Here is a 25,210-nt window from a genome sequence, read left to right as displayed (position 1 = left end):
TTGATCTTCATTATGAGTAAGATATTGATGAACTTATAAACATTAAATATGCATCCTCACTCTGCATTTAAGAGCAGAATGAAATCAGTAAACAGCAATTTTATTTCTCCCACAGAACCTTCAAGTGGATTGCTTATAACACAGACTCCTACTCGGCTCATCAAGGAGCAGGGAGAATCAGTGAATGTAGGATGTGAACATAATGACAGCACCTATTACTACATATACTGGTACAGGCAGAGGAGTTTGGGTGCAATGGACCTCATTGCCACATCTGTTGGAAAAGGCTCAGTTCAGATAGTTCTACCATTCAACGAGAGTAAATACTCCATGACCCGCCCTGATGTGAAAAGCTCGGTGCTGCAGATAGAGAAGCTGGAGTCTGATGACTCAGCTGTGTACTTCTGTGCATCCAGTAGAGCACCGTGTGTTAGCTGAGCTATACAGCTGAACAACAACCTCAACATTCACCTCACTGAGGAGGGCCAGCCAGAGCTGAGTGATGAGTTAATGCAGTGTCATAGTCACAGCAATGATGAAAGTGATTTCACGTAAAAGAAAAAAATCCCATGACAACATCATTGCACCATTACATAATAAATCAGCTTTGCTCACCCAGCTGAGATCTATTAACATAGTGCTATGAAACACCTTTATACCATAGCAGCTCAGTTTGATATGATATAATTACATCTCTGTAGAGTGGATTAAAGGTCATATGCTGACCTCTGCAGGATGAAAGCAGGAACTAAACTACAGTATACACTACTGTACATGAGAGAAATACCAAATCAGAAGCTATGTTGTCATTACAAGCTTTGCTAATGAGCATTATCAATCCCTAATGCATAGATATGAACATATACTGCAGTTTTTGTATTATGTAATAATTAGGAGGTAATGCAGATAAAATAAAATGTCAGTCTGGGCTACTTTTGTCAAGGTGGATTCAGACCTTCTTAAAATACTGGCATGCACATTTTTGATTGGAGTTGGACCATTTCTCAACAAACAGCTGACAGCTGATGTATAATGGAAAACATATATAATGAAAAAAAAGAAAAAATATATATATTTGAAAGTGGTCTATAATGCATTTTGAAATAAGTCCTTTCAAACATTCCTTTGAATTGATGAAAGACAGAATGCTTTGAGTGCTCTAAGGTTTATACTCATTACATTGAGGTTTGATACAGTGCTTAAGTTTTACGCACCTGAGAAAAGTAGATTTTAGAATCTGTTTTCTGGTCTGCTTATTTGCTCAGAAATATTACAATAAATACAAGTAATACTACTATGATAAATAATGGTTTTGCATGTTTGTGTGTTCATTGTGCCATTTCTAAGCCACTCCACTTGACCACACACTATCAACTGTATTTATGATCTAACACCTGGTTTGGCTAATCAGTGCCTCATTATGTTAAATCAAGTGTGCTGGTTACATAATTTAACAAATCTATGCAATGGCTGGAGGCGTCTAAGAGAAATCTGGAACCAAACTTTGTTCTTCAAACTAACTTACAAATTATCATCTACTTTATTGAAAAAAAAATCTTATGTTCAACTGCACACTAAGGTTCTTTAGTAAAGAAATATATATAACCATGAACACTCAAAGAACCCTGTGCATGATTACAAACTGTAGATGGTTCATTTTGAAAAGTGTTCTATATAATACCAAAAAGGGTTCTTCTATTGTCTCAAGCCTGATATCGTAACAATAGAAGAACCCTTTTTGGTGCTTTTATAAAATCCTATATAGAACCATCTACAGCCTTTAATCAGGCAAAGGGTTCTTTGAGTGTCTATGGTTATATACAGGACTATTTGCTTTACTAAAGAACCCTTGAAGAACCTTAATTTTTAAGAGTGTGTATTTATATTTATTCACTTTTACTGTAATAATAAATGGTGATTTTACCAGCAAAAACACACTTATTGTTCAGATAACTGGCTTTAAATGATGTGATTACATCAGACTTTTGCACAGTACTATATACACTGAATGTGTTTTTTTTTTGTTTGTTTGTTTTTTTTTTTTTGTGGCAGAAATGACTAATTAATGAAGCTAATGATAGGCATTGTGGATGAGACCAGATCAGAGAAGTTTAAATTAACTAGGTTTTTTAGGTGCTTTTCTATTTTTTTTCTAATGAAGTGCCTGCTTACTTGTATCTGTAAGTTACAAATTTCCACCACTATTCCTCTTGTTTGATAGCATTTTATTTGAGGGCTGCCTACTCAGGGACTTTACACATACATAAGCACTGGATACTGCATTTAAAAGGCAATACTTACACATTTTGATCATATGTCAGTTTCCACAAAATGACAGGAAACTGGATCCAAGTGCTTCTAAAATGATCATCATTCTAGATTAACATAGCATCCTATTTCTATGTTACATGATGGATTACCAAGAGGATCCAAGGCCTATTTTGAAGCCCTGATTTCTAATGTGACACAGTACTTTGTAGCTGGAACAAAACTGACCGTTTTAGGTAAGTTCAAATGTTCAAATGTTAAATTGTAGCTTGTGAAATTTTCTTGGTTCAGGTCTATTATTATGAACGTCCACATCTATAGTGAATTTATGATCATATGTCAGTTTCCACAAAATGACAGGATGTCTTATGAAATAAATGATACTGTATTGTCAGGAGGGCATAAGGTAAGTGGTAGACATTTGTTCTGTTTATGACATTGTTATGAAGCATCATTCCCAAGTAATTACAGAGTCCTAGGTCCCATTTAAGAACACTATATACCATTGCTATATGTGTCTATGTGAGTTAAAATAAAAATGTGCAGTTTCTATTAAGGACACCTGTGAAGCTACAGTAACGAACAGCTCACTAGGTTACTAACTTTATTTTTCATGAGGTTCCTACATCTCCTTAATATGTCTCCTTAATACAAATTGTTCATACATAGTATCTATGATAACAGCACTTTTGATGCAAACTTTTTGATGCAGTATCAGTACATTTAAAAGCATATAATTTGTAATTTAATTAAACTAGTAATAGAGATAAAGACATTTTTACAGCAATATTTTATTTTAGAATTTTGTACTTTGTCCATCAATGATATTTACATATGGTAAAAGATATGTATGATAATTATTGATCTAGCTTGTGTACCTCAGAATCTTTCTTTCAACTGATATTGGACACTGTCTGTCTTTACTGATATGCTGACTAATTTGTTTGTTTGTTTTCCTGCATCTAGATCCATTATATTTAGTAGAAGGATGTTAGAATAAAAATACAAACATACTGTATACACTTTCTAATGGGGTTTAAGGCATCACCTTTTCATTAATGGGCATTATATTTTGGTACAGAGAGAAATGCCCTGAGTTTATACCAATGTTTAAGTGCAACTGTCCCATTATAACCGCATCATCAGCACATCAAGCCCTTCAGCATCAGCCAGTAAATTAATATTTCATATGTAAGTCTTCTGTGTCTCCATCTCCTGGTGTAGTCAGAGTGGATGCTGCAGATACTGTAACCGCTCCTTACTTTCATGATTGCTGCAGGAGGATGTGGGTGGGGTTGTTATGTCACATACACTTTTTTGGGGTGGCAAGTCAAACACGCACCTGCCCAATTTCTCAGTACTCACAGAAATAGCAACATTCAGTTTAGATTACAATGCCTCTTCAAGCACCTGACAAAATTATACAAGTCTGCAAAAGTATGATGAGAATTAAAGATAAAGCGAGGTGGGGGGAGGACTGGTGAGAGGCAGAAAAAGCTATTTTGTTTTTGTATAATGCTTTAGCACCGTGGGGACAGGGGGGGCACGATGATACATTTCCATAGAGCCGCTGTACAAAAACCTCTCTGCATTTATTGTTAGCGACAGCGCGCCAGACAGCAGGGATATGCACTCGATTTTACCTTAATTTAAACCTCCCCAATTCACAGACTTACTGAACTATTTGAAATTAGCATTTTCTTTTTTCTCCCTCTTATATTGATGATTTTATGCATTTTTTTCTCTTCATGCAAATGCATACTGTTGCATCTCAGTTATAGCTACACTGGTCATCATTTTTGTACTGACACTTAAGTTCAGGTTCTGCATCCAAGTGCTTCTGAAATTAACATCGTTCTGGATTTACATAGCATCCTATTTCTTTATTACATGATGGATTACAAAGAGGATCTAAGGCCTATTTTGAAGCACTGATTTCCAATGTGACACTGGAAGTCAAGCATATTTTGGAGCTGGAACAAAACTGACTGTTTTAGGTAAGTTCAAACTATTCAAATGTTGAATTGAATCTTGTGAAAAATTTCTGGTTCAGATCTATTATTATGAATTTCCAAATCCATAGTGAATTTTCAGTCTGCTATAGCTCAACTGAGGAAGTCTGTCTTTAACTACAGCATCAATCTTGAGAGTCACAGCAAATAGGTTTGAAATTTGATATCATAAGATTAGCTTTAGAGACATCTGGGAAATTAGTCCATACTCTTATACTGTGACAATGCTGGTGCTCAAGCATACTTTGGAGCTGGAACCAGATTAACGGTTTTAGGTAAGTTCCCCTGATTCAAATGTTATCTTGTAGACTGTAACTCATTCATGGTTCAGGTCTACAATTGTGATTTTCTAAAATTTAAGATTCATGTTCACTCAGCTGTAAAAGAACTAAGGAGACTTTATGTATGAATTGCAAAAATGTGTTTTGAAATTGATATCAGGTTCTTAAGGTTAGCATAAGAGACATCTAGGAAATTAGTTAATGGACTCGTACTGTGACTCCAATTATCCAGCGTACTTTGGAGCTGGAACAAAACTGACAGTTTTAGGTAAGAATTTTTTGGTTCTTCAAAATTGTGTTAGTAATGAAATCTTGTCAAGATTGGTGTGAAATTTGGACTAGCATTAGAGAGATCTCAGAAATTAGTCTACACACTCGTACTGTGACAATGCTGCTCAAGCATACTTTGGAGCTGGAACCAGACTAACTGTTTTAGGTAAGTTTACCCGATTCAAATGTTATTTTGTAGACTGTAACTTATTTATGGTTCAGGTCTACAATCATCATTTTTTTAAATTTAAGATTCATGTTCACTCATCTGTAAAAGAACTGAAGAGATTTTCCATATGAAAGGCAAAAGTATGTTTTGATATTAGGTTCTTAAGGTTAGCATAAGAGAGATCTAGGAAATTAGTCTACACACCTGTACTGTGCCAACATTGGTCAAGCATACTTTGGAGCTGGAACCAGACTAACCGTTTTAGGTAAGTTCACCTGACTCAAATGATATCTTGTTAATTGCAACCTGTTCATGGTTCAGGTCTGTGGTCATGAATTTCTAAATCTAAAGTGCATTTTTACTCAGGTGTAAAAGAACTAAGGAGATTTTCCTTATGAATAGCAAAAATGTTTTGAAATTGATATCAGGTTCTTAAGATTAGCATAAGAGAGATCTAGGAAATTAGTTAGTGGACTCATACTGTGACAACAATTACCCTGCATACTTTGGAGCTGGAACAAAACTAACAGTTTTAGGTAAGATTTTTTTTTGTTCTTCAAAATTATGACACACATATTAAAACTGGCTTATTAGTGATGAAATCTGGTCTGAAATTTGATTGAGATTAGAATTATAGAGATCTGAGAAATTAGTCTACCCACTCGTACTGTGACAATCTTGGTCAAGCATACTTTGGAGCTGGAACAAAGCTGACTGTTTTAGGTAAGTTCACCTGATTCAGTTGTTAACTTGTAGCTAGTGATCTTTGGCATGGTTCAGGTCTACGATTGTAAATTTCTAAATCCAAAGTGCAGAATGGCATAAATCCTGAGAACCACAGCAAATGGGTTTAAAATTTGATATCAGGCTCATAAGATTATTATTAGAGAGGGGAAATTAGTCCATACGCTCATACTGTGACTCTACTGATCGACCTTACTTTGGAGCTGGAACAAAACTGACAGTTTTAGGTAAGTTTAAACAATTCAATTGTTTAACTTGTAGCTTGCAGCCTATTTATGGTTCAGGTCTATGATTAAGAATTTCTAGATCCAAAATGCATTTTCATTCAGCCACAAAAAGAACTGAAATGATTTTCCTTATAAAAGGCATAAATCTTGGGAGTTACAGCAAATTTAGATTAGCATTTGAGAGATCTGGGAAATTAGTCCATACTCTCATACTGTGACAACCGTGATCAAGCATACTTTGGAGCTGGAACAAAACTGACCGTTTTAGGTGAGTCCATATAATTCAATACTTAAGTTGTAGCTTGTAAATTTGGCCTGATTCAGGACTATGATTATCAATTTAAAATTTAGGCTCAGCCATAGCAGAACTGGAGGTCTTCCTTATAAATGTCATAAACAAAGTCACAGCAAATAGGTTTGAAATTTGATACCAGGCTCATGAGATTAGCATTAGAGAGATATGGGAAATTAGTCCATACCCTCGTACTGTGACAATCGTGAAGCATACTTTGGAGCTGGAACAAAACTAACTGTTTTAGGTAAGTTCAAACAATTCAACTGTTACTTGTAGGTCGTGAAATTTTCCTAGTTGAGGTCTCTGACTGTGAATTTCTAAATTAGCAGGAATTTTCCTTATGAATGGCAAAAAATCAGCAAAAGAGCAAAAGGGTTTCAAATTTGACATCAGGATCATGAGATTAGCATTAGAGAGATCTGGGAAATTTGTCCACATGTGCATACTGTGACTCTGCTAATCCAGCATACTTTGGAGCTGGAACAAAACTTACTGTTTTAGGTAAGTTCAAACAATTCAACTGTTACTTGTAGGTCGTGAAATTTTCCTAGTTGAGGTCTCTGACTGTGAATTTCTAAATTAGCAGAAATAAGGGAATTTTCCTTATGAATGGCAAAAGCTCAGCAAAAGAGCAAATGGGTTTCAAATTTGACATCAGGATCATGAGATTAGCATTAGAGAGATCTGGGAAATTTGTTCACATGTGCATATTGTGACTCTGCTGAACCAGCATACTTTGGAGCTGGAACAAAACTGACCGTTTTAGGTAAGTTCACCTTGTAACCTGTTCAGAGTTCAGGTGAATTTTAAAATCTGCAACAGAAATGCAGAAGCTTTTCTTGTGAATGGCAAAATTGGGTTTGAAATGTGATACAAGGTTCATAAGATGTATTAGAGCATTAGGAAATTAGTTCATGAACTCATGCTGTGACAACGCTTACCAAGCATACTTTGGAGCTGGAACAAAACTGACGGTTTTAGGTAAGAAAGTTTTTAGACTCTTACCAGTGTTAAAGTTTTTTATTGGTGCTGAAAATTCAGAGGTTTTGTAGAGTATTTGGCAGTGAAGAAAGTGTTTTTGTGTTCAGGTACTAATCTTAGACCATTTAAGTAGGAATACCACATGTATATGTCTATGAGTTTTTGTCTAAAGTGCATTTTCTCTCAGCTGTGATAGCAATGAAAAGATTTTTCTTACTAGAGACAAAAAGCTTGAGTGCCAGGGCAAGTGTATAAGAAAATTCATTATGCCAGGTGCTTGAGATTAGCATTAGAGTGATCTGAGAAATTAGCTCAAAGGCTCATACTGTGACCTATGGCAATCCAGCATACTTTGGAGCTGGAACAAAACTGACAGTTTTAGGTAAGAATGTTTTCCTTCTTACAGTTGTCTTAGTCTTAGTTATGATCTCATACCATTTTTGAGAAGTGGAATACACAGATATGGTTTTATTCACCAAAGAGAGCCACCAAAGCAAAGTGTAAAAAATTTCACGTTAGCATTAGACAGATTTAGGAAATTAGTTCAGTCACTCATGCTGTGACTCTGGTTATCAAGCATACTTTGGAGCTGGAACAAAACTGACCGTTTTAGGTAAGAACGCTTTCTTGCTTTGAGGTTATAGCAGTAAAAAATATCATTTTTTGTGCTTTGAGTCATGTAAGACACTAAAAACATTCATACCATACCATACTCTCTTGAGTCAATATCTGCTTTGATAGTTATATGAGCACAAGTCTAGACTCACTTTTTGACATGATGGCCCAATGCTGTGGCAATATGAAGCCTATTTTGGCAGCGGAACCAAACTGACCGTACTTGGTAAGTAATGTTTTTTGTCTCTGTGTAGAAATAAGGAAAGAAAGATAGAGATACAGATGATAATTATTTTAAGAGAAAGAAAATCTCAAGCAGTTATGCAAGCTGATCTGACATTCAGCAAAGACCATTACATTCAAATTGTTTTCTCAATGAGCCTTGGTGCTGTGCTTATGGAAGCAACCCAGCTTATTTTGGTGAAGGAACAAAGCTAACGGTTCTTGGTAAGAAATGTCAAATCACTCTGTTGATGCTCTGAATAATTAGGCTTGTCTTAGTTTGTTTAGTTGCATGTTTTGCTTATATAACTGCGATTTAGAGCAAAGAGTAAACTCAATGAAATGATAAAGCAGTCCAGTGGGTAACACTCTAAGCTGAAGGTTAGACATTTAGAAGACAGCCTTGAAACTCTGTGCTCAAATACTCCAGCATACTTCGGAGCTGGGACCAAACTCACTGTTCTAGGTAAGAAAAAAGTCAAATTTATAGCTTGTATATTGTAAAATTGCATGATCGCAGAAAAGAGCACATGTGTTTTGTTCAGTGAGTAAGTATTATCTGGCTGTAACAAAAATAAGTAAATTTGCATCTTGCATTTTCTTATACTATGATACTAATATAATAGCTATTACCTCATGTAATAATGTGAAAATGCAGTAGCAGTCCTGTCATACCTGTTTAGTATAGTTTATATAGATTAGTGGAGGTTTTAACAGTAGCTTAGTATTAGTGTGGCAGTCCAGTCCAGCATACTTTGGTGGAGGAACTAAACTCACAGTAATAGGTAAGACATTTTTTTTTTTGCAATTTTAGTATGCATGATATTGAAGGGTTACATTGTCCTTCAGACTATTCCTAATTTTTCATATAAGCTTGAGGTGCAAGATTTAAATCAATCTTGTCTGCTTATAGGCCCAAGAAAATCTTTAGTAAAAATGTAATTCTGGGCAGAGGCCTCAGTTATAGAAAATCCTAAAAACATGAAAAACATTACAAACATCTACAGACATGATAGGCACCATAAACATAAATAATAAAGCTCAAAGCAAAACATAAAGTTGTTTGAATTATGGCACATGCTGGCTGGGTAATTTGATTAGTGCACTTGTGTGCTGTGCCTCTGGGACTGGTCAGGCTTACTTCGGTGGAGGGACAAAGTTAACAGTCCTTGGTAAGAAATGTTATGTTCCTAATCAATAGGAGTGAACTGTTTTACATGTTCTTGAGCCACATGCCTTTTTCCAAAACAGTGCACTTCATTTCACATAACGTGACATGAATGTAATATTTATTACTTCTTGTGAAAATGCTGCTGAGGTATGATTGTACTTGGTGTAGTTCATAGGGAAAAGGAGGTTTTATCAGTAGCTTAGTGTCAGTGTGACAATACGATCCTGCATACTTTGGTGGAGGAACTAAACTCACAGTAATAGGTGAGAACATCTTGATTAAGTTTTTTAAACGCATGTTATTGAGTTGCATTTTCATTCAGGCTATTTCTGATGTTTCACGCAAGACTTTTCATTTTGAGGAAGGAAGATATAAATTTGAGATATGTGTTTTGAAGAGATTTGAATAGATGTCTTCTTGTTAGCCAGCTAAAATTTATAATAATCCATAATAACAATAGAGTTGTATGCATTATGGCACATGCTGCCTGGGTATTTTGATTAGTACTCTTGCGTGCTGTGCCTCTGGGGCCAGAGAGGCTTACTTCGGTGGAGGGACAAAGTTAACAGTCCTTGGTAAGAAATGCTATATTCTTAATCAATAGCAAGCAGCTGCTTGTATAAGCACAGTGCTTTGGTAGTTGGTAATGCATCATGTAATACATATAGTTCAAATGTGTGGAAACACACTGGATGTTTCTTGAGTAATTTTACATGTTCTTGAACAATATCTATTTAGAGAAGTTTACTACTGTCTAGTAGACTGAATGGTGGCAGATCCATCTTTACTTCTGCTCTTACTGTAGAGTTACAAGCAGGAAACATACATTAATTATTGTTTTAATTGGCCTTCAACATGTTTACTAGCAGCTCCTGATTTCTGAATGTTGATCATGTTTAGGGGATCAGGTAGTGACAGTAGTGCAGGTTTTATCTGTAGCTCAGTATCAGTGTGAACAACTACAACCCTGCTTACTTTGGCAGTGGAACCAAACTCACTGTTCTAGGTAAGAGAAAGTCAAATTTCTTGCATACATTTTGCAGAGAAGGGCACATTTATTATGTCTTGAGTAAGTATTGTCTGCCTGTATGAAAAATAATGTGGCAAAATAGTATTGCTTCTCTTATGTTTTGCAATTTGTTTTAGATTATGTAACACAAATATAATATTTAGTACTGCTTGTGAAAATGCTGCTGCAGTAACATTGTACCTGCTTGGTGTAGTTTATATAGAACAGTGGAGGTTTTATATGTAGCTTAGTATCAGTGTGACAACTATGAACCAGCATACTTTGGTGGAGGAACTAAACTCACAGTAATAGGTGAGAAAAATTTGATTCAGTTTTTATAATGTGTGATACTGAAGGGTTACATTTTCATTCAGGAGATTTCTGATGTTTCATGTAAGACCTTATAAATTTGAGATACATGTTGAAGAAGATCTGAATAGATGTCTTCTTAAAAGCCAGCTAAAATCCACAATAATCCATAATAATAATGGACTCTTGAAAGATTTGATGTCTGAGACATGATAGACACCACAAACAAAAATCATAAGGCATAGGATTAAAGATAGAGTTGTGTAGATTATGGCACATGCTGGCTGGGTAATTTCATTAGTGAACTTGCATGCTGTGCCTCTGGTGGACTTCAGGCTTACTTTGGTGGAGGAACAAAATTAACAGTTCTTGGTAAGAAATGTTACATTCCTAATTATCAGCAGTCAGCTGTTCAATAGCATAGGCACATTGCTTTGGTAATCTGGAATGCATTGTATAGTTATTTAATATACATATAGCTTGTGAAACAAATGAACTGAGATTGTTTACTCAAACTGCTGCCTTGCAATACATTCTGGGTTGATTTTAGACTGTGAGTCAAGTGCCAGGAGCAAACACAGCTTTATCATTGTAGCACAGAGTGCAGTTACTCAACATAATTACATTGTACATTCAAAAGAATTGCTAAGAGAGCTTTGTGAGTGAACTTTATGAATGAGAACAAGTACAAATCATATATAATCATATAAGAGGCTCTGCAGGTAAATGCATTAGGGGATCAGTTGGGAGGGTTTGTAAGTATTGTCTGCCTGTATGAAAAATAATGTGGCAAAATAGTGTTGCTTCTATCTCTTATGTGTTGTAATTTGTTTTTGATTATATAACGCAAATATAATATTTAATACCACTTGCGAAAATGCTGCTGCAGTAACATTGTACCTGCTTGGTGTAGTTTATATAGATCAGTGGAGGTTTCATATGTAGCTTTGTGTCAGTGTGACAACTATGATCCAGCATACTTTGGTGGAGGAACTAAACTCACAGTAATAGGTGAGAAATTTTTGATTCAGTTTTTATAATGTGTGATACTGAAGGGTTACATTTTAATTCAGGTGATTTCTGATGTTTCATGTAAGATCTTAAGAAGATCTGAATAGATGTCTTCTTAAAAGCCAGCTAAAATCCACAATAATCCATAATAATAATGGTCTCTTGAAAGATTTGATATGAGACATGATAGACACCATGAACAAAAATCATAAGGCATAGGATTAAAGATAGAGTTGTGTGGGTTATGGCACATGCTGGCTGGGTAATTTCATTAGTGAACTTGCATGCTGTGCCTCTGGTGGATATCAGGCTTACTTCGGTGGAGGAACAAAATTAACAGTCCTTGGTAAGAAATGCTTCATTCCTAATTATCAGCAGTCAGCTGTTTAATAGCAGAGGCAAATTGCTTTGGTAATGTGGAATAGTTATTTAATATACATATAGCTTGTGCAACAAATGAACTGAGATTGTTTACTCAAAATGCTGCCTTGCAATACATTCTGGGCTGATTTTAGTGTAACTTGCAGAATGATGGCTCCAGTGTTCATAGACACCATCTTGATGTTTCTTAAGCCAGTTTACATGTTCAGTACTGTCTAATAGACTGAATGGTGGCAGATCCAGTCTTGCTTCTTTTCTCACTGAAGTGATACAAGCAAGAAATTATTCTACACATTCATACCTTAAATGCCCTTCAAAATGTTTACTTGGAGCTCTTGATTGTTTGCTGACTATATCTAACACATTAGGTAGTGAGTGCAGGTTTTCTCTGTAGCACAATATTAGTGTGAGCAGCTATGGCTCTGCTTACTTTGGCAGTGGCACCAAACTCATTGTGACAGGTGAGAAATGTATTATTCTTAAAATAAAATATAAATAATGTATTTCAGCATTAGCCCTTTATATAACTATCTTTGTTTTCAATTGTACACAGTTGTTTTGAAAGAATGATGGTGATTTTATATATTTCTTGAAGTGAAATGGGGGAACTATATAATTACATTGTTCAGTACTACATAATCCGGTCACTTCCCAAAATTCTATAGTGTAGGAACACTGGATAATGGAGGGATTATGTGTAATATTAAAATCGATAGCATGTTGTGATTAGATGGGTGTAATTATGTTGAGTCCCTGCACTCTGTGCTACAATGATAAAGCTGTGTTTGGTCCTGGCACTCGACTCACAGTCTTAGGTAAGAGTTTAATCGTCCGTTACAGAATGAGGATTAGAAACATTTGTTTTTTTTCTTTTTTTTTTTTCAAATCAAATTATCCTAATTGCATCTGTATGACAGCTCCTTAATGCTTAGAGGAATAATGTTACTCATTCACTAGCAAAGATATGAAGGTTTTAGAAGTCAGTGTTTATTAAAAAATGGTGATCAAGCAAAGCATTTAGAGCCTCAGAATTTTGTAAAGTGAAATCACAATGTAGATCTATAGAGTATAGTGTGGTAGAATATGTTCAGCCATAAGTGCACTCCTAAAAAAGATGGTTCTTTAGTGGTTCTTTAGTAAAGAAAATGGTTCTCTATAGAACTATGAACATTCAAAGAAGCATCTGGATGCTTTAAAGGGTTCTTTGCATGGTGAGAGCATTCTTCAAATTGATGGAGAATGTGCTGTAGATGGTTCTATGTAGAACCTTTTTTAAAAGGGATCTATATAGCACCCAAAAGAGTCCTTCTAATAGTACGAGGTCAAGCTTGGAACAATACCAGAACCTTTTTGGGTGCTATATAGAATGCTTTTCAAAAAGGTGCTATATAGAACCATCTACAACACATTCCACATCAATCTGAAGAACGCTTTTCACCATGCAAAGAACCCATTAATCGAGGTAAAGGGTTCTTTGAATGTTCATGGTTCTATATGGAACCATTTTCTTTACCAAAAAACCCCTGAAGAACCATCTTTTTGAAGAGAGCAGAGTAGGGTGTTTTACTGTTGCTGCGGCACTGTGTGAACACTCAACCTGCATACTTTGGCCAGGGGACCAAACTCACTGTTCTCGGTAAGACTCAGATTATCAAGTTTGAATTGTAGGCATTATAACTGCTTTTAGCCACTATTTTGCTCAAACAAGAACATTGATTTATCTTGCACTAGTTTGCAATACATTTAGTAAAAATACAGTATTAAAATATTAGGCTGCCATATGCTTAGCCTATACAATAAAATGTCATGTAGAGTTGTGCTGTAGGGTTGTTTCTCAATACAGAGAAACATGGTTCATGTTATGGTGCTACATAGAATTTATTCATATTTGTTTTTACATTGTACATTCAAAATAGCTGCTAAGTGAGCTTTATGATATAGAGTATGTGCATATATAGAGGCTGCAAATGTATTAGAGGATCAGTTGAGACGGTTTGTAAGTTGGTGTAAACATTTATAAGATCATTACTGTTTCTTGGAAGCTGCTTGTGGTTTTCCTGCAAAGGAAGCAGTTGAGCTCAGCATGCAAGTATATTATCAGATAGATGGTTACAGAATGAATATAATGAGACATTATGTGCACAGCAAAACTAACTGTCATTGGAAAATAAGCATTGACATGGCAATAATTGTGTAATTTATACTGTAACTTTCTATCAGCATCTACAGTAGTGTCCAAAAATCTGAGACCACTAGTGAAATGCTTCTGTTTTGCATTTTTTCCCTAATTCATTTCATTTAATTTCAGAATTTTTAGTATTTGTTATGTCCACCTTTTGTTTTAATGACAGCATGCACTTGCGCTGGACTCCACAAGTTTGTGCAAAGGGCTCTAACTGAACACAAGCTTCAGTGCAACAGAAATCCAACCTTTTTGTACAAAAGCCTTAACATGGGCACTGTCAGCAATTTGTGTAGTATGGTCTCAGATTTTTGGAACCTGTACATTCTCAAACTATTTACTAATCTCTTATAAGTAATCACCAAAGAAATAATGAGTCTGGTGACAAGTTTGTTTAAGTCTCAAGATATTAATATGGGTTCATTTGGTGAAGTATCCTCTAGTAAATGAGTAAAACACTTGATACTCTACATGTAAAAAAAACATCTATCATGAATAGATGTTTTTGTACATGTAGAATAACCTCCAGTGGTTGTTATACTGATATTGCATACATGAAAATATCAGTCACATACTTACTGCACTTATTTCTAAGATAATCACCAGGGCAAAAATCCAGGTGTTAATCGATCCCTAAAATGTATTTTATGGACTGTTTTGTTCAAAGAGTTTCAACCATCTTTCAGTCTAAGGCCATTTGATGTTATTTTGGTTTCATAATAGCATATTAGTACTCTCTAACAGTGAGCCTTCATGACTGAGAGCACCTTAAGTACACTGACACAGTCTTTCTCTTAGGGTAACTGACTCATTTAGTGACACTCTACATCAGGGTTTTTCACCTCTTGTCTTAGATATTCAAAAGAAACACCATCACTGCTTGTTTAACTATTTTAGAATCAGCGCACAACATAACGAACATACTTGTTTGATGCACTCTAAAGAGCAACTTAATCAACAGCTTCTTTACAGACACTGAAGTTCCTCCTAAAGCCTGAGTAGACTGATAAATCAATGTGATGATCCAGTTATTAATCTCAGTGTTATTGAACTCTGCTAAAGAAATGATCAAACTCGCAATCTCCTCAGTAGTGGACATGTTTGCAAGTGATAAGTTTAGCATCAGTGTTGTACTGGACCTCTGTTTGGGGGATTGCGGGAGCAACAGTGGACTCAGACAGGTGATGAGAGAAAAAAAAAAAACATTGCAATGAGGAAAAGTGTAACATGGATGTAGGCAAGCAGTGTGTGACTTTTTGGTTTGGTTTTGACGAGGTAAGCTGAACAGTACCATAAAGTTAAAATTCCAAACTTTAAAAGTGATTTTAAAAGAGCAAAGAATAATTTTATTTGGGAATATTTTGAGAAAAATGTGTTTTACTGGCTTCTTTTGGATCAGAAGGCACCAATAAATAAACATGGACCACCATCAACTAATGTTTATTAAAAGATGAAGAAAAATGTAGATTTTGATAGCATTTTAAAATAACAGACCTATCCTACTTTCCCAATGCTTCTGCTCAAATAGACAATATGAAAGAAAGAAAGAAAGAAAGAAAGAAAGAAAGAAAGAAGAAAAAGAAAGGAAGAAAGAAAGAACAAATGAAAGGTGATATTCAGTATCTTTGCCTCATGTTCAGGTTTTTATTCTTTCCAAAGAGCTCGAATACACAGCCAAAATAGCAAATGCCAACACTGTGCCATTACTTGTGGAGGGAACTGTGCAGTCAGAAACCAGTCAGTAATGTGTTGTACTGTATTCAATAACACAGGAGTGTATTATAAGATAGATTATCCTTTCTTAGAGAAATACTCAGTGCTACAGCAGCAATATTAAATACTAAAATCAAAACTTACAGCTACGAATATTTTCTATCTAATATTTTCTTTCCTTTTCAGATCCTAACGTTATCAACTCAAGACCCAAAGTCGAAATACTAAAGCCTACTGTAAAAGAACAGTGTAGGAAGAAAAGGGTCACCCTGGTGTGTGTGGCTCAAAGAATTTTACCCTGACCATGTGACGGTGTCCTGGAAAATTAGTGGACTAAAGACCGAACCGATGGAGTCGCAACAGACAGCGCTGCCACCCAAAATGCACACAACAGACATACAGCATCACCAGCAGATTGAGCATCTCTTACAAAGAGTGGATCAAGGGGGCAGGCATCGAGTGTATCGTCACCTACACAAAGCCTATCAGTGAAAAAAACACACTGAGGAATATCACACATATCATATAACAGGGCCAAAACGTATGAGTCATAGCTGTTATTCTTTATTATTATCATCATCATTGTATGTTGTTAGTTGTGTATTTGATTATTGTTGTGTGTTGTGTGTTGTTGTGTGTTGTTTGTTGTTGTTTTCTTTAGCTAACACAAAATTTTAAATTGTGTAATTTTCTGTGTCTTTCTTAAGGTGTAGACAGTGAGGAACAAGCAGGTAAGATCTATCAGTGGAACCACACCACACTGTGTACCAGAGGTCCTGCTATATGAATCAATTTATCAAATTCCAAACTGTCAAATGCATCCCAAGAGTTTGTACTGTCTGGAGTATGATGCAATTAATATTCCTCTTTTTCTTTTGTTAGAAAAATATGAACCCAGAGGAAAAACCATGATGCTAGCCTATGGAGCATTCATCATCAAAAGTTTCCTGTATGGCCTTTTCATCCTGGTGTTCATCAGAAGACAGGTAAATGTGAATGGAACATGCTTGTTGTCTGTAATTCCATTACAATGTAATAGAATTATAGATATATATGCAACATAACATAATGTTACATTGCATACTATCTATTTGAGTATATCTGCAATGGAAAGTAATCATTTTAAATGTTCACTTGTGCATAAGTGTGCATTTGCTAAATGAACGAACAAATGCAAAACAAGATAATGTATAAGGTCTGCTTTGTGCTTCACAGCGTTTCACCTCAAAATAAAGGAGATCAGAGCCATGTGATCCTGAGTGAGAGCTGACATTTTGTCACGTGACAGAAGAGGATCCATGAAGGGCACCATTTTAAGATGAGCTTTGTGTATAAATGCATGATTATTGTATACTGTATACTGTGTTTTGCCATCACTAGTGTACTTCGCAATTCTGCCCTTCTTTGTGTTACACTGTGTACTCATTTGATTTATCAGTAGCTTTGTTAGCCAAATGTAAGTCCTATTTGTAGAATAATAATAGCACATACATTGTCACTGTTGGAGCAAAATGTTGTGTCTCCAAAATGATAACTTTTCAAAATAAGGAAAAAAATATGTACATTTAGTACAAAAGAGTGGCAAAAGAGATTCTTTCAGGTGATGCACTTCTAGAAAATGTTTCAATGGTCAAATCTTCAGAGAACTTCAGAGGATTTTTGTGATAAATGTGAAGAAACCTTTTCAAAGATTAAATAATCTCCCCATAATGTGAAGGTTCTAGGCAGAACCTTTGAGTGAAATAGGATCTTTGCATTATGGTTCAGGTATTGCCATATCTGTTCTTCAAACCTGGTTCTTTAGGGAACCAAACATGTTTTTTCTACTACCTTAAAGAGACATTGTGGCACATTTATTATTGAGAGTATAAGTAAATGCAAAAGGATTTTATTTCAAATTGTTGGACTCATATTGGCCCATTTGTCATAGAATATTTACACAATGTACATGCCAGCTAACATTTTAAATTAAATGGCAAAAAAAACCCACCTTTAAATAGGGAGCTGTTCCTACAGCGGCAAAATGTACAATCATTTATTTTTTTTAATTCTTCTTTTAGCGCGATAAGCATTGTTAAAGCTTGTGAAATCTTGTTGTTTTCTTGTTTTGTTTTGTTTTTACATTAAAAATGAATTAATTAAATCAAATTATACATGTGTTTATGTGTGGATGTTTAAAAAGTTTATGCCAGTATTTATGTGCCACTGCCCCGTTTACTCAAATGCAACAGCAAGAATGACAGACAAACAGCAGCATCTAGGCACAGACCGCTGCCACTGTGAATATGTATGTGATTTCTATTGGAGAATTTCACAGAATGTGAAATACAAGCCTGAAGATTTGTCAATACAAATATTTGGCTCAGTCTCAGCAGATTCTGCCTGTTCTAAAGTTCTGAAGCCTCCTGGAGGGCCCCTCTGTGCGGAAGCTGTTAATGGGGAAGCTGCTTCTTTCCCAAACTTAAATATCTGAGGGGCCCCTATGGCTGTGGTGCTGATAGGCATCAATAGCTTTACGCTGTTTCAGTTTATGTCAGGCTTTGAGTCATTGTGCTAGCTTCTCTGAACTGAAATTCGGCCCAGGGACCAGGCTAACAGTTCTAGGTGAGTAGGGTGTTTAAAACTTCACAGTGTTGAGATTGTGTGTCATTCACTGTAGCGCTTTCTTTCCTCATCCTGTAAGTATTTTCCCAAACAGTTTTTATTGTATGATGCTGGGTCATTTCTTGCCACACAATTCAAGCTATTCATGGTGCATAGAATTTATTTGAGAAAAGTTAGAGTACAAATATATACATACATATGTTGACTTCATTTTACCCCAGCCTGCATTGGCAGCATTCAGACACTTGAATTCAAAGTTCCACACATCAAAGTCTAGCTTAGCAATGCCTTTGCAACTGAGTTTCACAAAATACATTTTCACATGTCATTATAATTTTCATTAATGTTAATTTCGGAGTTACTTATGAGGGGGCCCCATGTGCCAAAGCTGCTGAAAGCTCTTATGTCACTGAAATAAGAGACCCTAAAAAGGATTATTGTTGTTATCAGTATGTTGCTTGGTTTCTGTCGTGAGTTAAATCATTGTGTACTAGCTATTCAAAAGCGGAATTTGGAAATGGGACCAAACTAACAGTTCTCGGTAAGTAAATAATAGTTTATTGGAAGTTGTTCATTGACAATTCCAAGTGCACTTGCATAAAAGTATAATACACATGACAAATAGACTGTAGCCTCTAACATATGAAATTGTAACTCATATATATCGCTGCTGCCGGAACAAAACCTCGCATCTCCATTTTTGATGTTTTTCAGTTCTTGACATAATTTGAAAATGCCTGTCGCCCTTTACATGGTGTGTAAATTTGAAGATGAAATGGCCCAAAACATACCTGGAAAAAGGTCTGGTTCCATTGACTTATATTAAATATATAGTTTGTTTTTTCCTTCTCCTGTAAAGTTATCATTTTGGAGATACAAGATTTTGTTTCCGACAGCAACGATGTATTAGTGTCAAGCTTTTCCTGCTTGCTAATTCCCCATATACATGAACCCACTGCTAATTCTTCACTTTTATAATTTTATAAAATCTCAGTTATTTGACATTGTTTTGCATGCAGTAACTTAATAAGCCTTATGATGTAAACATACAACCGATAGAAAATCAATTATATTTTTGATTACTTAAAGAAATAATTTGTGAAGGTAGCTGTAGTGCTTAGACTTTAATGTTTCTCTATTCATTTTCCACAAGTGCAGGAAAAACCATTAGGTCCTAAAATAGTAACGGGATTATAAACTGTTATAAGTCTATGTACTGGACAGACATTTCCATTTGTAAGGTCATATAAAATTAAACACTTGTTTACAATTTTCAAACTTGGTAACTCTTTAATTTTTCCATTAATGATAATAAATACAAACAGAAGCTTTCTATTCAGAAAAAATCATTGCCTGGGGATTATATCCTGATAAATATCACATAAGGAGAACTCATACAGACCACAAAAAACACATAGTTCATACAAGGAGGTACTTAAAAATGTCCAGATTTGATTAATGTTTTATGAATGCTAGCATGAATGTTTAGAAGACAATGCATGATTTTATTCACTTCATGTAGCTTACATTTCTGTCAATTACATCTGATGTAATCACCCAGCGCTTCCAGCATGCAGCAATAAATAATCTGTTCAAGGTAATGAATACTGTTCTGTGCTTTCAAATAGAACCTCATATAATGTCACTTTTCAGATATGCTGCCAATGCAGTCTTTTACACTACCATTCAAAAGTTTGGAATCAATGTTTTAAATAAGATAAATCTCATCTGGTTGCAGATAAATACATTTAATTAATCTGATTAGGGGTGATTGAGATGCATCCAGAATGATGAACAAAATGGCAGAATATTCTGGAATAACTGAGAAAGCTATTAAGCACTGAGCATGAAGTTACAATAAAACTATAATGCAGAATGCCTTATGTTCAGAATATTTTAAAAGTGGTATTAAATCTTAAGGCAGCTAACTTGCCAGAAAAAATATTTTTAACAGATGATGACATTATCCCATTTATCATTTTAGAATTTCTATTTGTTGTATAAAATATTATATAAAGAAAAATAGAACATCTAAAAATACCTTTTGGTGTGTGTTTTAAAATATTAAAATCTGCATTGTGTGAGTTGTTATTATTGTATATATAATAATAATAATAATAATAATAATAATAATAAAATAGGAACTTTTATTTCATCTTTCCAAAATTGATTATTTTTCATTGTTCTTTTGTCTTGAGATCCCAACAAAACCATCAGCACACCCACTGTGACCCTGCTGCCACCTTCTCCAAAAGAGCTCTGCAATGACCCAAAGAAAGTGACGTTGGTTTGCCTAGCTGATGATTTCTATCCTGACCATATTACGATTAACTGGCAGAAGAATGGGATTAACATAAACCATGGAGTTGCAACTGACCACACTGCCCTACAAGATCCACAAACAAAGTTTTACAATATCTCTAGTAGACTAAGTGTTGCTAAAACCGATTGGGAAGACCTCAAGAACAACTTCACCTGCACTGTTGGTTTCTATGATGGGAAGAAGTACAATTTTCATCAATATACCCTAAAGAAACCAAAAGGTACAATGTGCACAAACACACCACATGACATCTAGGATGAGGCTTCTCTGCTCCAGCCTGGCTGCCTACTGCTTTGGGCAGTTTGGAGATGAGAACCCATGACCGAAATGCATAATCTCCTGATATAGATGCCAAATAGACAATGCAAATATCTATACTGTCATATCTATATAACATCTATTCGAGTGTTATTGTAACGTTCTCTTTTTTCTTTTCCTTTCAGCTGGTGTACGAGGTGAGCTCAAATTTTGGATTTTCTAAAAACACTGATGCATCATGTTTCCCACAGACCAGGATATATATACACCAATCAGGCGTAACATTATGACCACCTCCTTGTTTCTACACTCAGTGTCCATTTTATCAGCTCCACTTACTGTATAGGTGCACTTTGTAGTTCTACAATTACAGACTGTAGTCCATCTGTTTCTCTGCATACTTTGTTAGCCCCCTTTTACCGTGTTCTTCAGTGCTCAGGACCCCCAAGGACCCTCACAGAGCAGGTACTATTTGGGTGGTGGATCATTCTCAGCACTGCAGTAACACTGATATGGTGGTGGTGGTGTGTTAGTGTGTGTTGTGCTGGTACGAGTGGATTAGACACAGCAGTGCTGCTGGAGTTTTTATACACTGTGTCCACTCACTGTCCACTCTATTAGACACTCCTACATTGTCAGTCCACCTTGTAGATGTGAAGTCAGAGATGACAGCTCATCTGCTGCTGCACAGTTTGTGTTGGTCATCCTCTAGTCTTTCATCAGGGGTCACAGGACACAGCCCACAGGATGCTGTTGGCTGGATATTTTTGGTTGGTGGACTATTCTTAGTCCAGCAGTGACATTGAGGTGTTTAAAAACTCCAGCAGCACTGCTGTGTCTGATCCACTCTGACCAGCACAACACACACTAACACACCACCACCACCACATCAGTGTTACTGCAGTGCTGAGAATGATTCACCACCCGCATAGTACCTGCTCTGTGAGGGTCCAACAAGGCAACAGGGTAAAAGGGGGCTAACATATATACAGAAAGAGAGAGAGACAGAGAGAGAGAGATTAGTTTTTATTGTGAATAGAAATGAGAGGCACAGACTAGTTGTAGCAGTTACTAAATCAGCTTTTTATCACCTTAAGAACATCAACAAGATCAGAGATTTTCTGACTAAAGCAGACCTGAAGAAACTCATCCACACCTTTAATTCTTGCAGGATGATTGTAATGGTCTCCTCAGTGAACTCCCAAAAAGACAATCAAACAGCTTCAGATGATTTAAAATGAAGCTGCCAGAGTCTCACTAGGACTGAAATAAGGGAACACATCCCCCTATTCTAAAACACTTACACTGGCTGCCAGTCTGTTACAGAACAGACTTTAAGATACTATTACTGGTCTATAAATCGCTCAGAGATCGTCGGTTAGTCCTGACGAAGGTGAAGGCTAGACATGGAGAAGCAGCATTTAGCTACTATGCTGCTCTTAAATGGAACCAGTTGACAGAGCATTAGAAAAGCCCCGACACTAGACACCTTTATATCCAGGCTGAAAACATTCCTATTTGAGCAGCTTTCAGCGCAGTTTATAACACTGTTAGTGCTTCTAGCCCCACTCCTCCGTGATGGCACTTTTTTTAACCTAATTTAGCTTTTAATTTTTAATTATTCTAACTTAATTTGTAATTAGATTTTTAACCTAATGACTTTCTCTTTTAAATGTATTGTTTTAAATTTCTGTTCTCCTTTACATGTACTCCTTTTTAAATGACTTTGTATTTACTCATTTGTAAACTTGCCTTGCCTGAAATATAACTGTTTTGATTTTAGTGACCATGCTGTCCACAGTCCGCTTTGGCTACTTCTTGTTCCTGAGCAAGAGTCTGGTGTACGCTCTGTTTGTTGCCATGTTGGTGTGGAAATGCAAGGTAAATACTGCAACACATGAAGCTACAAGTATAATGTTGCTGGTTCATGACCATGTTCTTCATACTGCACAGAAGAGAATTAAGCACATTTATTAATTTTTACAATTTTTACCTGTAAAAATTCATAGAGATCATGAGACCAGCCAGATAAATGTAACACATTTTCTTTCTTGTACTTAATGAATGTCTTTCCCTGCAGCCTATAAAAGAGAAGTCACTGCTGAGAGAGACCTGAGGTGATTTGAGGAAACGTGAGGAACAGCCGCAAAATAAGACAATTTTATTGTTTCCTGACTAATCTGCATTCTATTATGCTTTAATGGATATTAGCTAAGCAAGTAAGCATGTTTTCTGCCTAAATAATTTAGTTTTTTTTAAACTAAGAGTAAAAATTCTCACATTTTTTAAAAATTTTGTTTATTGTATTTTTACATTTATATTAATACACTCGAAAGACTCTGTTGTATATCATTGCTTGCTGCATTATTTTCATGACCTATAAAATCATCCAAAACTTTTTGTTGTTGTAACTTGCTCTGTTTGTGTCCTTGTTATCACAGCATAGCACTGTCTTTTAAAACAAAAACATTGCACTCATATGGTACTTTGTAACTGTGTAATGCTACTGTTTTTACTGCAGAATGAGTTCAGTGACGTAAATGACTGAAAATCTTCACAAACATTGAATGCTGCAGTGGAAAGTCTTCAGATTTGAAACTGTGTGGGTATTCATATGTCACATCTGAATTTTCCACTTTTACTAGAAAAACAACGATGTTCTATGACTAGTTTTGCAATATATGGTAAATGACTAATGGAAACTTAAAATCAGGCCTTAAAATCCCAGCTATTGCAAAATGCACTATTAAAAACCTGAAAAATTATTACTTCAGTTTCAGAGCACTGGCTTGTGTGACAGTATATTCTACTGACATGTTAATATAAAAAGTCATTTTGATCACAAGTAATAAATGACACAGCAACACATGTAATTGTTTAGTTATTATGCAATCTCATTTGTTCTGTTGTTCAAAAGATTATCAGGGACAATAGAGTGAGAATGTGTCAGTGAGGGCAGAAGGCAGGATGTGGTGGCTGCTTGCTGTGGGGGTTTAGAGGCAGACGGGGCAGGATGTGGTGAGAACGTTCTCAAAATTAAGCTTTCCCTCCACCCAGTCTCTCACCGCAGAGCTCGTTCATATGCACACCTGCTGCTGCTCTCAAAGCCTCAGAGCTCACATCGCCCTGCAAACTTCTAACAAGAAAAAAACCTGCAGCACGGAAACTAGTGCAGAGCATACTCATCTGTGGAATGTGTTTACAGCTTTGCAACAGTTTGCACTGTTTCTAGCACGATGGCTGTCGTACCTTTTTTCTGGCACCATATGCTCATTCAGCAGCATATTTACTCGAATGTTCTCGAATGTTTTTGCCTCATGGTTGATAAAGCAGCCTGATTTTTGATTCTATTACAAAACCACCATGAAGATAAACTGGAAAATATCTTAGAATAGAGGCAAATATGGTTGAATCTCTCAACCTGTAACTTCTGCCACAGGCATGGTTCTCTCAGCCAAGGTCATGTAGTCTCATGCAGCAATGAAAAATCCATTTAAAAAACAAATGCAGGAGAAGATCTCATAGATCACATGTGTAACTCTTTCAGTAAAGTGCATGTGCTCTAAGATCTACAGTGAAACGTGTTCTATAAGCAGCACATGAATTACAGTTGACCAACAAACCATCTTTTCTTTGTAAGCAGAGCCCCCAGTGGTGAAGTTCTAAAACTTTTCGAGCTTCTGGATTCTGGACTGAAGTGAACGTAATAGATTTTAATAAAGCAATTGCAATAAAGGACACTGTCAGATCTGCACCCTATGGTATCACATTGATTGATTGATTGATTGTTGGGTTGCTGTACAATACACTGTATACTATACACTGAAATATTAAATGAAATATTCAGTATATTTACTTTAAAACTCGAGACTTCAAGACACTATATTGTTACGTTGTTCTAAAGAAGAGGACATAATGACAGTTATAGCCACTATAATGAAATAGTTGCTTACATCTTTACATTTGGCATATGTTAGTCTGGTACTGTTGATTTAACTCTTTAATGCATGGTGTTGTCACATGGCAACATTTGTTTTTCATACCACAATTTAACCTTTTTTTCCTTTTCTTTGGAAAATTATTCATGAGTAAAATGGTTTACTTTTCCTGATCATATGCCTTCTTGTTCTAGTCTGTAGTTCTGTGATCATGCAGACATCACATA

At 35.8% G+C, this 25,210-nt stretch overlaps 1 protein-coding gene and 1 long non-coding RNA gene across 2 annotated transcripts in view; both read left to right on the top strand.

Moving 5' to 3' along the window:
* The window catches only part of LOC118823226 (M1-specific T cell receptor beta chain-like), an 88,174-nt gene extending 64,729 nt beyond the window's left edge, over positions 1 to 23,445 (top strand). Inside the window, exons 4-8 of the mRNA XM_036592658.1 lie at positions 18,959 to 19,005; positions 20,663 to 21,007; positions 21,231 to 21,242; positions 22,829 to 22,926; positions 23,126 to 23,445. Coding sequence (XP_036448551.1) covers positions 18,959 to 19,005; positions 20,663 to 21,007; positions 21,231 to 21,242; positions 22,829 to 22,926; positions 23,126 to 23,161 — 538 coding nt within the window. The 3' untranslated portion in view covers positions 23,162 to 23,445. The remainder of the gene's footprint in view (positions 1 to 18,958; positions 19,006 to 20,662; positions 21,008 to 21,230; positions 21,243 to 22,828; positions 22,927 to 23,125) is intronic.
* Positions 16,372 to 17,962, top strand: LOC118823229. The gene is made up of 4 exons (XR_005008515.1): positions 16,372 to 16,401; positions 16,568 to 16,591; positions 16,743 to 16,846; positions 17,076 to 17,962. It is a non-coding gene; the product is annotated as an uncharacterized LOC118823229 (long non-coding RNA).
* Positions 23,446 to 25,210: the final 1,765 nt, after the last annotated feature.

Source organism: Colossoma macropomum, unplaced genomic scaffold (assembly GCF_904425465.1).
Source record: "Colossoma macropomum unplaced genomic scaffold, Colossoma_macropomum, whole genome shotgun sequence".
Classification (NCBI taxonomy): Eukaryota; Metazoa; Chordata; class Actinopteri; order Characiformes; family Serrasalmidae; genus Colossoma; species Colossoma macropomum.
Note: the sequence above shows the minus strand (reverse complement) of the source record. Positions and strands in the feature narration are given on the sequence as shown.